This window comes from Triticum aestivum, chromosome 3A, assembly GCF_018294505.1.
Source record: "Triticum aestivum cultivar Chinese Spring chromosome 3A, IWGSC CS RefSeq v2.1, whole genome shotgun sequence".
Taxonomy (NCBI): Eukaryota; Viridiplantae; Streptophyta; class Magnoliopsida; order Poales; family Poaceae; genus Triticum; species Triticum aestivum.
This window is the reverse complement of record NC_057800.1, coordinates 589,053,916-589,067,751: the sequence shown is the minus strand read 5'-3', so window position 1 is coordinate 589,067,751 and position 13,836 is coordinate 589,053,916. Positions and strand designations below refer to the sequence as shown.

Below are 13,836 nucleotides of genomic sequence, written 5' to 3'. Positions count from 1 at the left end.
TATGCACATGAGGCAAAAGCAAACAATTCACTTCAATCAATCAAACAAGGGCATACAATCGATCTAACTATCGCAAAAGTGCTCGGACTACTATATTTACATGGTGGACTACTACTACTGATGAGGTGGTCTACTAGAAATATTCTTCGGTTGCAGACTCCATGATATCTGCTCCAGCTTCATCAACATAGTCATCATCGCTACTATCTGGTTCCGAGTCGGTGCCGTCGATGATGATGTAGTCTTCCGGGCTAATCTCCTGGGTTCTTCGTCTTCATCTACTGGCGTAGGGCCTCCCATAAATATTCCAATCTTCTTGATCAGGTCGTCATTCTTCTCCACCAATACTTCAATTTCCTCTTCATAATCTTCACGTGTAGCCTTGAGTTCTTCCTCCAGTTCCTTGATTCTAGTCTTAGCCTTCTTCAGATCTATCATGTCGGCGCACATCTGGTTCTCCTGTCGTCGAATGTGCTGATTTAACTCCTGGATAAAAGCTGCGATTGATCTATCCTTCCTGGTGCTGATCATCTCCCAGTGCTCATCTCGGCGCCCACAAATCTGGTAGATAGTATCCTTGAGATCCTTGCGGTAGACTTCTCCAATGCGTCCCATGGCGATGTGAGCTGCCATGCTCTTTCCTAGACTCCAAGTTGGTGCATCAAAAGAAAACTCTATGGGCTCAGTGACTGGCATGAACGTCCTTCCTGGAACTTGAACTTGAATCATCCAGCGCTCTTCTTCAGGTAAAGTGGCGTTGTAGGTTCCCGTGAAGCTTGGTACTCCTATGTTCAGGTATCTAGTGACTTCCTTCAAGTGTCGTCCAAAGGGTGTATCTTCATCCGGTTGTGTGAACTTGTTCCTTGCATCCGCCATCCTAAAGAGTAGAAAAGATGAGAGGTCAGAAGAGAAGAGAGTGAATAGTGATCTAGGTCTTTAGCTTAGTGGTCGTGTCCTACAGTCAGCGTGTGCTCTGATACCATCTCTGTAGCGACCAGACCTCAAACAGTCTGATCTCTGTGCTCCGGTGTCATCCCTGGATCAGTAATGCTGACACCACACAGTACTCGGAGGATTTATAGCAGAGTAGCAATCACACACTTATTACATCGAGTGTCTCAAAGAGAACTTATTACAATAAATATGGCTTAAGGCCATCTAATAACGATAACAGCGGAAGGCTTGGAAGATAAGTGAGTCCATCAACTCCAACGGCATCACTGAGTATAGAACCACGACCTAAAAACTCCTTAATCGTCGTCTGAAAAGTCTGCAACATTAACGTTGCAGCCCGAAACGGGTCAGCACATGGAATATGCTGGCAAGGTAACACATAGAGAGTAATGGAATGAAACAGCTATACTATATGCATATTTGGCTGGTGGAAAGCTCTATGGTTACAGTTTTGCGTAAAGCCAATTTTTCCCTACTTCAAAGGAATAAATTTATTTAACTATCATGGTAGTTGTTAAACATTGAGAATGGTTGACAGCATTCTCAATCCCAATTAAGCATCATCATTAAACATAACCCAACAAAATTAATTTAGAGTAACATGTTGAGATTCACATGATAATCCAAGTACTAGATACTCAAGATGTCCATAACCGGGGACACGGCTAACCATGATTAGTTTATTACACTCTGCAGAGGTTTGCGCACTTTTCCCCACAAGACTCGATCGCCTCCGTTTGGTTTCTCGCACTACATGGTGTTTGAGAAGACGGATGACCGAGACATAGTCTTTCAGAAGCGCTAGCACCTTACGATCGGGTAGACCGTACCACCTACATCCCCTACATCTGCTAGTCTACCACTGTAAGAGTTCGCACAACTTAGTCAACTATGCTAGAGCCCATAATAGCTTGTGGCTGCACACGGAAGTTTCTAGTATGAATAGTCTCATGATCCCTTTGAGCCTGGGTGGCGGTCCAAAAGAAAACAGGCAAGTCCTGGAATACCCAGGTGCCTCAATCCACCCAGATGTGTGTTTAAGTTGCCACCTTAGATAAACCATTAATTAACAATCTCACATCTGTCATGGATATCACTCACCCAATCCACGTCTACTAGCATAGCATGGCATAATAAGCAAACGTAGAAGTAACTCCCAAAGGTTTGATAATAACAGGTAATAGGTACTACCTCATCTACTTCCCATCCCACAATTTAATTAGATCCTAATCATGCAATGTGTGAGGATTGATCTAATGCAATAAAACTGGGTAGTAGAAAAGGTATGATCAAAGTGTTACTTGCCTTGCTGATGATCCGCGAAACCTAACGATTCGAAGTAACAAGCGGCGCACTCCGGGTATTCTATCGCAGACAAACAAACAAGCATACAATAAGTACTCATCTAATGCACAGGTAAAACTCAAATAAGAGATCTAACCAGAAGGTTCAACTTAAGAACTCCGGTTGGCAAAAAGAATCAAATCGAACGAAACAACGAAAGTCAAACGGCGAAAGAAAACAACTTCGTTCTAGTAATCTGGATCTAGGGCAAATTTTACAGTAGCAAAATCTTGTTTAAGTTGGTTAAACGGATAGAGGGTTTCGAGACGAATCTCTAGGCGCTTGAATCGCCTGATTCCGATAAACGAGCGAAAAGTTATACTAAAACGAAAATCGGATCAGGAATCGCGATCAGAAAAATCACGGATTTAATCCGAGAAAAAGAAAAACGACGAACGCTCGCTAGAACGAACGAACGGACGAACGCTCAGTATTTAAATAAACCGGAAAAACCGATCTATTTAAAAAAACCGAAACTAAAAAAAACGATGAAAACCGATCTATTTTTTTTAAAAAATGTTGGCACGGAAGTCGAGGCGGCGGCGAACCTCGGCGGCGGCGCGGCGCGTGGGGCGAGCGTCGACGGCGCGGCGCTTGAGGGCGGGCGGGGCTGGCGGCTAGGGTTTCTCCCGGGGGGGGGGGCTGGGCCGGCTTATATTGCCTAGTCGGGCCGAGTCCTAGACGGACACGGCCCGTAGGTCGGTTCGTTTTTTTTAAATTATTCCGCTCGGAAGAAAAATAAAAAGAAATACTAAACGGACTTCAAAAATTCCGAAATAAATTTTTACGGACTTCTAAAATCAAGCCGCACAAGTTGAACATTTATTTGGGACCTAAATGCAATTTTGAAAAACGCACATTTTTCCTAAATTCAAATAAAACACCGAAAAACTCTGAAATAAAATCTTATTTGATTTTATTATTAAATCCACAATATTTCTTTATTTTGGGAAACTCATTTTATTCCTCTCTCATATTTTTGTAATAGAAATAATTGATGATAAAATAAATAAAATCAAATGATCCTATTCTCAAAATTTGAGAAAACTCAAATATAAAAATAACGAAATTCCCAACTCTCTGCGTGGGTCCTTGAGTTGCGTAGAATTTCTAGGATCAACCAAAATGCAAAATAAAATATGATATGCAATGATGATCTAATGTATAACATTCCAAATTGAAAATTTGAGATGTTACATGAAGTTCCGCCTCTAAAGCATCATTGCAATTAAATAAACACCGGTATGCAGCAAAGATCATACTCCCATCACGTCTTCTGAGAATTATACCAGCCGCCGTTGAACCATCAGACATGGAAAACACCCCATCAAAAGGTTAGTGGCACATCCATAGTTCAAGAAAATTTGGTGGCAAGAATCAAATATCTGATATGGATAGTGTCATAGACATAATTTTCCCTATTATTTATAAGAGCATATAGAAAAAAGCCAAAAACGTATTTCATAGACAGAATTTTTTTTTTGTAGGCACATACGTAAAAATCAAATGATTTTTCATATGCTCGTGTGGAAACCGTATATGTTTCCATGGATTTTTTCGATTTTTTTAAATTTTAAAATATCACTTTTGAATTTTTTTCCCTTCAAAATACCAAGCTCCTGGAGCTCGGGGAGCTGGGGCTCCATTGGCATTTACCGCGCACGATGGCCTCTGTTCGGCAGTTTGATAGCACGTGTTTTCCACCGTTGGATGGACACGGCACGGCCCAGGCTACCCCCGCCCGAGCCCGACACCCCCTTCCACGGAGCGGAGGCCCTCATTATTACAGGCGACTTTTATAGGAAAGCCCCCGAATTACCTCGGATTCCAGGATACCCATTCGGTGATACCGCGAGGGGCGTCCAGCTCCGGCTCGCCTCAACCCTAACCCCCTGCCCCCCTCCCCTCCCCTCCGGCGAGATGCCCACCGGCGCCTCAGCGTGACGCGACCCCTCGTCGGCGGCGAGGAGGGCGAATCGGGGGCGGCGGAGGGTGATTCGAGATGGAGGCGAGGCCTCGGCCTTCCGGCGTGCGGAGGGTGACCGCCAAGAAGCGGCCGAGGCCGGATGCGTCCTCCAACAGCGCGCGGAAGCTGCAGCGCCGGGAGATTGCCGCATTCCCCGAGCGCACCTTCGCCGCCAGCACCACGCGGGAGCGGTTCCGCAACATCCAGCTCCAGGTACGCCTTTTGCCCGGGTGTCTCCCTGTCAATTGTGGGCGTCATTGGCGGTGCCTGGCATGGGTTGGTGGTGGTTTAGGGTTTAGGAGAGGGTTGCTTAAAGATCTTTACTTTTTCGGATTGCGGGAGGGTTTGGAACCAGGGATGTGATTTATGAGTGCTAGGCGAGGAGGAACTGTGGCCTGCGGTCATGCTTAACAGTTAACAGGAGAAAATTTAGATTTTTGAACTACTTGTTTGTACAGCCTTTTTCTTGTGCGCCAGCTTCACTTTTGGTTAAGTAACTGTCTGACTGAGCTGTTAGGGTGCATCCTGGAATCACATCAATAGCAGTGTATTGGATGACACTAATAGGAGAAAGGATTACTTCTTGGTGTTGTATTCCAATGTGTCGATGCCTTGAACGGCCATCACTGGGATAATTTGGTCTGTATAGGAGGGCATCATATAATTTGATGAAAAAATTTGAACTTGGGCCATGAGGCCTCGCTTTGGCATTTCAATTTCCCAGTCTTGGAAAAGGATAACATTTCAGGTAACTATGAGAACATGGAAGTCATGAATAGGTTTCACAAGCTACACTTCAATGGCTGATTCAGTTAGTCTGCTCACTCACTCTATTTTGAGATTAAACCTTGACCAGTGAAGTTTGCTACCGTTCACTCACTCAGTTTTTGGCGCTTAATGCTCAGCGAGTGTTGAATTGCCTGACAGTGTGAATCTGCCAGTGACATGCCACATGCTATCTAGGATTCTTGATTTGTTTTATTTTTCTCATTCTTATTTGTAGGAAGAATTTGATACATATGATCCTAAGGAGAACAGTTCGCTACTACCTTACTTGAGGAAGCGGTCTGAAATTATCGAGATAGTTGGAGCCCGTGATATTATCTTTGCTTTATCACAGCTGGGAGTATGTGCTGCGTTCAGTAGAGGTACGCCTGTTTTGAGCTTTTGTTAATGACCGGTCCTGGTTCAAACTACCATCCTTATATTCTCTTTGTTTCCAGTGACAAACCAGCGGATTTGCTTTCTGAATGGAAGTCCAGATGAAGTCATCCGTAGTTTGTTCTATAACAAGAACAATGACTCTCTTATAACCGTATCAGTTTATGGTTCTGAAAATTTCAGTGCTTTAAGATGCAGGACAACTCGAATCGAGTGAGTTGACTTCCTATGATCCTGTTACACCGCTAGCCTTCTACTTTTGCCATATTATAGCTAAACAACATTTTACTCTCAAGGTATATACGCCGTGGAAAGCCAGATGCTGGTTTCCCTCTTTTTGAGACAGAATCGTTAAGGTGGCCAGGTTTCGTGGAATTTGATGATGTAAACGGAAAAGTGCTGACTTACTCTGCTCAAGACAGGTGATTGAACTACCTACCTTTCTAACAGGAAGAAAATATACTTTGTTCAAATTATGACTCTGTGTTCTCATTTGAAACAGTACTTACAAGGTGTTTGACTTGAAAAATTACACACTTCTGTATACGATATCTGATAAAGATGTTCAAGAGATAAAAATCAGGTAAGGAAATCTCTCTTTGTTTGTTTTCCTAATTTACATTGTTCACATTGTGCAATGATCCTGTCCTTGTTTCTATGTCACCTGGCTGTTCTCGTGCAATACTGACAGAGTATTTTTGTTTGACATCTTTTTTTCCTCATATTAGAAGTACAAGTACAAGTCACCCCTTTACGCTCAATTTGGGGTTGCTGAACTGTGTTGTGCTGAACTTATTTTATAATCTGGGTGAGAAAGTAGGTGTGGAGATAGACAAAAGTTGATTAACCAAACAGTCAATGAAATAGGCAAAAGCTGGTTAGGCAGACATGAGTATCGTAATTCAACGTGATGGCAAACAATGGCCTTAGTCCACGTAGTGACTGCACAGTACATTGGTCTGAATTCTATATTAATCTGGAGACCATATTATATGTGCAACAATTCTGTTCCAATGTTTCTCCTCTCACCTTCAATCTCATATATGTTCTAGGACGCAAATTTTTTAGCAAGTTAACTAAGAAAAAGAAGCAAAGAGTAGTAACCAAACACCCAATTATCTCAGCAAGCAGTAACAAAACACCCAAGGTCTCAGAAAGCAGTAACGAAACCTTAAATTATCTAAAAGCAGTTCAACCCAACAGGACTATCATAATCAATGCTAAATGGATTCTAACTTCATGGCTGAACGGTGAGTTGTCCTCTTTTGTAAGAGATACTTATGAGTTATGACTGCTTTGATTCGAAATGAGCTCTTGTATGAAACCAGCAATAGAAGATGGCACAGTTATAACTTGATATTGTTGGCACATTTAGAAATGCCATTCTCAATCCCTACCCGTAGGTTATGATAACCGAGGTTTCAAGATAAATATGTGTGGTTGCACTAGTGCTTCTTTGTAGAAATGATTGTCACTACAAGCCACGATTGACATAGCATATACCATATCTCTTGCACTATTTTGTGCAGCAGCAACAGGGTACCTTTCATGTGAATTGTACCACGTGAAACGGTATCATGGACGGTTTAGAGGATAACTCAAATGCATGGCTTTTCTTGTTCCCCAAATTAAGTTAGGTTTGGTTGTTATCTACTAATTGCATCCAAATGTCCATTAGCTATCCATTGTTTGGGGCTGGACTGTATATAAGCGATGCCAGCATTACCTCTCAACAGGAAACAATAAAGAATAAACAAGTACTCCCTCTGTAAGCTAATATAAGATCTTTTAGATCACTAAAAGATCTTGTATTAGTTTACAGAGGGAGTAATTTTTTCCTCTAGTCTCCTGTCTTCTCTAAAAAAGCCATGCTGCTGAACTGCCCTGGTGGCTGTATTTATTACGTAAAGATCTAAGGACCATCACATGTGCATTATGTTTGCTTTATGGAGAAGCTAATAGTTAGCATGTGGGGATGAGAGAATTGTTTCTTTGCGACTTCCAAGATGGGATTAGTGTACCTCTTTTCTTTCAAGAGAAGTTGGACACATTCAGTTTTATTTCTTGTGCACATTTCTATTCACGAGGAATTGCTCACAAAATTAGTTATAACTTATTGCTTCTTGTTTCCTTCTCACAGCCCTGGTATAATGCTATTGATATACTCTAGAAAAAAGGGCTATATTCCTCTTGAGATTCTTTCTATTGAAGATGGTAAGCGCTTGAAGTCATTCAGGCATCTTCTTCATCGCAACAAGAAGATCGATTTCATCGAGCAATTCAATGAAAAGCTTCTAGTTAAGCAGGATGGGGAGAACCTTCAAATTCTTGATGTAAGCATTTGGCCTGTATTATAGGTCGTGAGAAATAAAGCAAACCAAATTTCTATTTCTTATTTGTAACGAACTTCTGTGCAATGCTGCAGGTAACAAACTCTAAGATAACAGAAGTGAGCAGCAATGAGTTTGTGACTCCATCAGCTTTTATTTTTCTGTACGAGATGCAGTTGTTCCTGACCTTCCGTAATCGATCAGTATCAGTTTGGAATTTCCGTGGTGAACTGGTGACATCCTTTGAGGATCATTTCTTGTGGCATCCTGATTGCAATACAAACAGTATTTACATAACTAGCAACCAAGACCTAATTATCTCTTACTGCAAAGCTGAACCGGATGATCCATCTTCAGAAGACAATGGTAAACTTTAAACTTTCTGGTGCTTCAACATGTTCTGTTGAAATGTTGATGTGTTTAATTGCTAATTGATTTGTTATGGTTGCTAATCCTTCCTGGCAATGCATTTACCTTTATCCATTATACTCCTCATGTTAGACTTAGTTGCAAGCACTGTCAGTTTTCTCTTTGACGGGAGGCAGTGTTCCCGAGCTTTTTAGTTTTATATAAGTTTGATGATTCATGCATGCAATTTCAGTGCTGATCAAGTGTGTGTCACCAAAGTTTTATCTCTCCGTTTTAAAAGTCAATACAAACGCCAGAATAGGTGTTTATTTCGAGTAGCTGGTAATCACTTGATTTTGCGTGTGATGCTTTCCATAGATTCTCTACTTAGTAAGAAAGATGTGTCAGGAAGCATGTTGATGGATGCGCACGTTGCCTAATGTGCCTTTTTGTTTTGAAGTCATGTTTTCAAATGTATGCTCGAAGAAAATCTGCTCTAACTTGCTGCCTTAGATACATGGGGATGATGTATCTATCCCTGCATGATCTTATTTGTACTTTGCATCCTTGTGCAGCCTGCTCTATAAACATCAGCGATATATTGACTGGGAAATGCATGGCCAAGATAAAGGCAGGGAACCTGTGCAAACAGAAGTCGTCGAAGTTCCTGTGTACGCCTCTAGAGGCCCTCGGCGACATCACATCTCTGTACTACGATGAAGAGCGTGAGGAGATCATCACCGGCAACCATCAAGGCCTCATCCATGTGTGGTCAAATTAACAGCTTGGTCCAGTGCAGGCAGGTTACATCAGGCATCAGGGGATCCTCGTTAGTATATTTAGCTTGTAGTGGCACCAGTTTAGTGGGCAGCCTGACCTAGCCGTGGGTATCTTTCGCCGCATGGGCCTTCATGTTGGGAATGTTTGTGTATAGTACTGTAGCTCATCCATCGCCAGCCTCTTAGCTATTTATCAGCTGCCGAGTTGACATTTGTCATGTGTTTTTTGGGGGATCTGTGTAGCTTTAGGAGATGCTTATCATAGGGGCATCGAAGAGGGAAGGTTTCGGGTGTATCGCATGTAAGCATTATTGACCTTTAAGCTATTTATCCGATTCTGATTTTGGAGTGCTGTTCGATGTGCAATTTTTGTGAATTCCTCTTTAACATTACTTGTTATATGTGATGATACCAAAGGTCTACAGAATGCCCTAAGAAAATGTTGGCATTGTTTTGAGCACCTCCTGTCCCTAACCCTAGCTGCCGCCCAAAGGTCTAATCCGTGCCACCGCCTTCTCTTCCTGTCCGATGGCCTTGGCAGCAGAAAGAGGAGCGAGGACCTGTCTGATTTCTTTTCTTTTTCTTAGGTTTTGTTTTTGTGGCGGCGTACACTAAGGTGGCGGCGACGATGTCGTGCTCCAATAAGATCTCTCTGTACCTCGGCGATGTTTGATCTGGTGTCATTGAAGGGCTTAACAGAGGTAAGTATTTCTCTCAGTTATAAAATCAAGATTATCAATCTAATAGGATCAAGTAACACTATGTAAATAGCACGTGTATACAAACAATAAATACTTGCAACCCAACATGTAAAGGGATTGTCAATCCCTCAACGGTATTGAGATAGATTAAATTGTACGAGATTTAATAAATAGATCTAACTAAAACACAAAATAAAATAAATAAAATAAAATCGCGGCAAGGTATTTTTGGTTTTAATATATGATAGAAAATAGATCCCGGGCCATAGTTTTCACTAGAGATTTCTCTTGAGAAAATAATATACGGTGGGTAAACAAATTACTGTTGTGCAATTGATAGAAAAGCAAATAATTATGGTGATATTCAAGGCAATGATCATGTATATAGCCATCACGTCCAAAATTAGTAGACCGAAATGATTATGCATCTACTACTATTACTCCACACATCAATCGCTATTCAGCATGCATCTAGTGTATTAAGTTGGAAAAACGGAGTAATGCATTAATAGCAACGATGAATGATGTAGACAAGATGAATGATGTAGACAACTCATGTATGAATAAACCCCATCTTGTTACCCTTAATAGCAATGATACATGCGTGTCATGTCTTTTTCTGTCACTGAGATTGACCACCACAAGATCGAACCCATCACAAATCACCTTTTCCCATGGCAAGATAGATCAATCTAGTTGGCCAAACCAAACCAATAAATCAGAGAAGAAATACGAAACTATAACAATCATGCATAAAAGAGTTCAGTAAAGACTCAAATAATATTCATGTATAGATCTGATCATAAACTCAGAATTCATCGGATCCCAACAAACACAACGCAAAAAAGAGTTACATCAAATATATCTCCAAGAACATCGAGGGGAACATTGTATTGAAGATCAAAAAGAGAGAAGAAGCCATCTAGCTACTAACTATGAACCCGTAGGCCTGTGGTAAACTACCCACGCATCATCGGAGGGGCAACAAGGATGATGAAGAACACCTCCGTGATCGTGGTTCTGGAGCTTGCGGCGGCGGAAAAAGTATTTCGTCCACTCCCCTAGGGTTTTTGGGATTTTAGAGTATTTATAGAGGCAGAGGTAGGTCAAGGGGGTGCTTGTGGGCCCCACTACCCATCAGGGCGCCAGAGGTCCCTGGCGCACCCTGGTGTCTAGTGGGCCCCACGGGCCTCCTCTCGTCTGCTCTAGAAGCTTTCAGGGTCTCTTATCACTAGAAAAAAAATCTCCAAAAAGTTTCGTGGCAATTGGAATTCGTTTGGTATTGATATTCTGCAAAGTAAAAAACAAGCAAAAAACAACAATTGACACTGAGCAATAGGTTAATAGGTTAGTCCCAAAAAATGATATAAAGTTGCTAGTAAATGTATATGAAACGTCCAAGATTGATACTTTAATAGCATAGAACAATCAAAATTCATAGATACGTTGGAGACGTATCACCCACCGTGCTGCACCGGTGAGCACACCTGTGCCCAATTCACCTTGAAGTGGCCGCCGATGAGCTCTAGGCCGCCCGCCCAGAGGAAGCAACTGCAGACCTTGTCGATTTCCTTGAAGAACTTGATTGGCACCCTGAGCATGGTGAGCGCGTACGTTGGCACGACGGCCAGCACACTCCAAACAAGCAGCCTTCTGCCGACCATGGACAGTAGACGCCCCTTCCGCCATGCAAGACGGGCTCGAATTCGGTCTAGTATGAATTGGAGATGTACCAAGCGTAGCCTAGAGATGGTGATTAGCAGGCCTAGATATGTCATTGGGAAGCTTACAATTCTACCTCTGAAATCGTCGAGCACATCATGCAGGTCTAAGCCCTCACATCTAACCGCGGCAACAAATGTTTTCTATGGGTTTATCTTGAGGCCTGCTGCGTCACTGAATAGCTCTAGGATGGCCATGAGGTTGTCAATTTCTGGTCTACTAGGGTCAGCTAAAAGGACCACGTCGTCCACGTAGAGGCTAACCCTAGTGTTGACACAACAGTCGGGGAGGGGGGCTAACAATGGGTAGGATAAATAGCAATGTCGACAGAGGGTTTCCCTGGCGGAGGCCGCACGCGTGCATGATGGCTACACCTGGCACGCCTCTTAGGATGCAAGACGATGAGGCCGAAGACAACAGGAGCGCGACCCAGTCGCGCCAACATGCACTAAAACCTAGCCGCTACAGAAGCTCATGCAAGTAATCCCAGGCTACAAAATCAAAAGCTCTGGCTATATCCAGTTTAATGAGAAGCGCTGGTTTTCGATTTCTATGCAGAGCTCGAACAAAAGTTTGCACATACATGAAAGAATCATGTATGCATTTCTTTTTCTAGAATGCGCTTTGCACCAGCGAGATGACGCTCTGGATTACTCCTAACAGACGAATCGAGAGCACCTTAGCCAGTAGCTTGCTTATCGAGTGCATACGACTGATCGGTAGGTAGTGCCCAATCTCAGAGGCCCCATTTTTCTTCGGGAGAAGTGTGATCATGGTCGTGTTGATTGACTTGCATTTGCACCTCCCAGATGATAGAACTTCTGAAACACATGCATGATATCATCTTTGATAATTGGCCAGCAAGCTCTGTAGAACCCCCTCCCCCTCCCGAAATCCATATGGCCCTGGTGCCTTCTCGATAGGAGACATTTTGATAGCATTCCAGACCTCATCTTCAATGAACGGCATATCCAACCCTGCCCCATCGACTTATGGCAGATTCAACTCCTCCCGGTTTATCGTGTGTGACCGTGCATGCCTACCCCCAAGCAGGTTTGAGAAGTGATCATGGATGATCCGAGCCTTTTCATCATGTTCAGCAGCAACGTGGCTCCCCTCCTGCAATGAATGAATGTGGTTTTTTCTTGTCCTCGAAATTAGCTTGGCATGGAACAATTTAGTGCTTGCGTCGCCAGCGCGCAGCCAGGTGATGCGCGATGCCTGCCTCTTCCTTGTGCGCTCGAGCTCAACAACGAGGCCTAGGATTCTGTGTTTCAACATCTTCCGGAGTCTGAATTATGGCAATGTTAACTGCCTTCTTTCCTGAGCAACATCTAGTCACAACACTTGTCGGATTCAGGGCTCCGCAGACCCAAGAGGGTTCGAACTCTGGACTCGAAGGTGATGTTGGTCTTAGGCGCTGCCCGACCTAGAGGAACCCCCTGCTGCGGCTGGGCGGCCCTCACTTGCCGAAAGAGCTGTTTGACGTGGCGGCTCGAAGCCGGGGCCTGCGACCTGCCGATGATGGATGCAACCACGTGATGTGCTGGTTTCGCAAAGCGCGCGATGAACAGGCCGCGCAACTCCTCCCATGAGGTCACCGAGGACTCCGGCAGGTTGAGCAGCCAGGAGCGTGGTACGCCCGTGAGGGCCATGGGAAGCCAGTTCGACATGACCTTGTCATCGTCGCCCGCAGCCCAGACAGCCTGCGCGTACAGCCGAAGGAACTCTTCGGGGTCCGCCGCGTCATCGTACCGCGGGGGCAGCGCTGGCTTGAACTTCTTCGGCCACTACACCTGCCTCAGGCTGGGGGTAAATGCCCGGAGGCTTGCAGCGCCTCCATGGCGCCCGGAGGCCCGGCAGGCGGGGCAGCTTCTCCCATGGGAACCAGGAAGCGTAGGCGGAGCGAGGTTGATGAAGAGGCAGGACTTCGACACACCCCCTACCTGGCGCGCCAAATGTCGGATTTAGGGCTCCGCAGACCCAAGAAGGTTCATACTCTAGGGCATGCATGAAGAACTCGACCTCTCAAGCTTGCCTACGCGTCGCCCCATAGCCTAGCCTAGCCAGACTCACGTGAAGGCAAGGGAGAAGATGATCACATCAGTTTCCCCAGGTTTGGGCCACCTTGCGGTGTAAAACCCTACTTCTGCTTTGTGGTGGATTGCCTCACGAGGGATTGAGGATGAACTAATACAAGGGATGAACAACCTGGCGAGGTTCGGGGGTGAGGGAATGAGTCGATCGTCGACCGTCCCTCTCTATGGTGGTGGCTAACCTATACTTATAGTGGCCTCGGTCCTCTTCCCCAAATCGTAGGCGGGAATGAATCCCACAATGGCCAATTTGAAAGGGGGCAAGTAGTACATCTTATCCTGATGAAAGTTGGTCTTTGCTTGCAAAGCTTCTGCTCGTGACGCAGCGGTGGGCTCGACGATGACATCTCAGTCCTGCCATGCTGGTGGTCTTGGTCTCGTTGCACCGGAATGGAAGCCTTTGCCAGATTCCTCGGGAACCCACGTCTGCGCTTG

General features: G+C 44.2%; 1 protein-coding gene across 1 annotated transcript; it reads left to right on the top strand.

The window, feature by feature from the left end:
- Positions 1 to 4,118: 4,118 nt before the first annotated feature.
- On the top strand, positions 4,119 to 9,234 carry LOC123062418 (uncharacterized). The gene is made up of 8 exons (XM_044485919.1): positions 4,119 to 4,477; positions 5,268 to 5,412; positions 5,488 to 5,638; positions 5,722 to 5,847; positions 5,928 to 6,008; positions 7,566 to 7,758; positions 7,851 to 8,121; positions 8,679 to 9,234. The coding sequence occupies exons 1-8, from the start codon at positions 4,301 to 4,303 to the stop codon at positions 8,882 to 8,884; spliced, it is 1,350 nt and encodes a 449-aa protein (XP_044341854.1). The 5' UTR covers positions 4,119 to 4,300; the 3' UTR covers positions 8,885 to 9,234.
- Positions 9,235 to 13,836: the final 4,602 nt, after the last annotated feature.

Excerpts from the sequence above, each read along its gene's own strand:
- LOC123062418 (XM_044485919.1), top strand. The coding sequence starts at position 4,301 with ATGGAGGCGAGGCCTCGGCCTTCCGGCGTGCGGAGGGTGACCGCCAAG. Across the intron at positions 5,413-5,487 it reads ATGTGCTGCGTTCAGTAGAG|TGACAAACCAGCGGATTTGC; the intron begins GTACGCCTGTTT and ends CTTTGTTTCCAG. Across the intron at positions 5,639-5,721 it reads TGCAGGACAACTCGAATCGA|GTATATACGCCGTGGAAAGC; the intron begins GTGAGTTGACTT and ends TTTACTCTCAAG.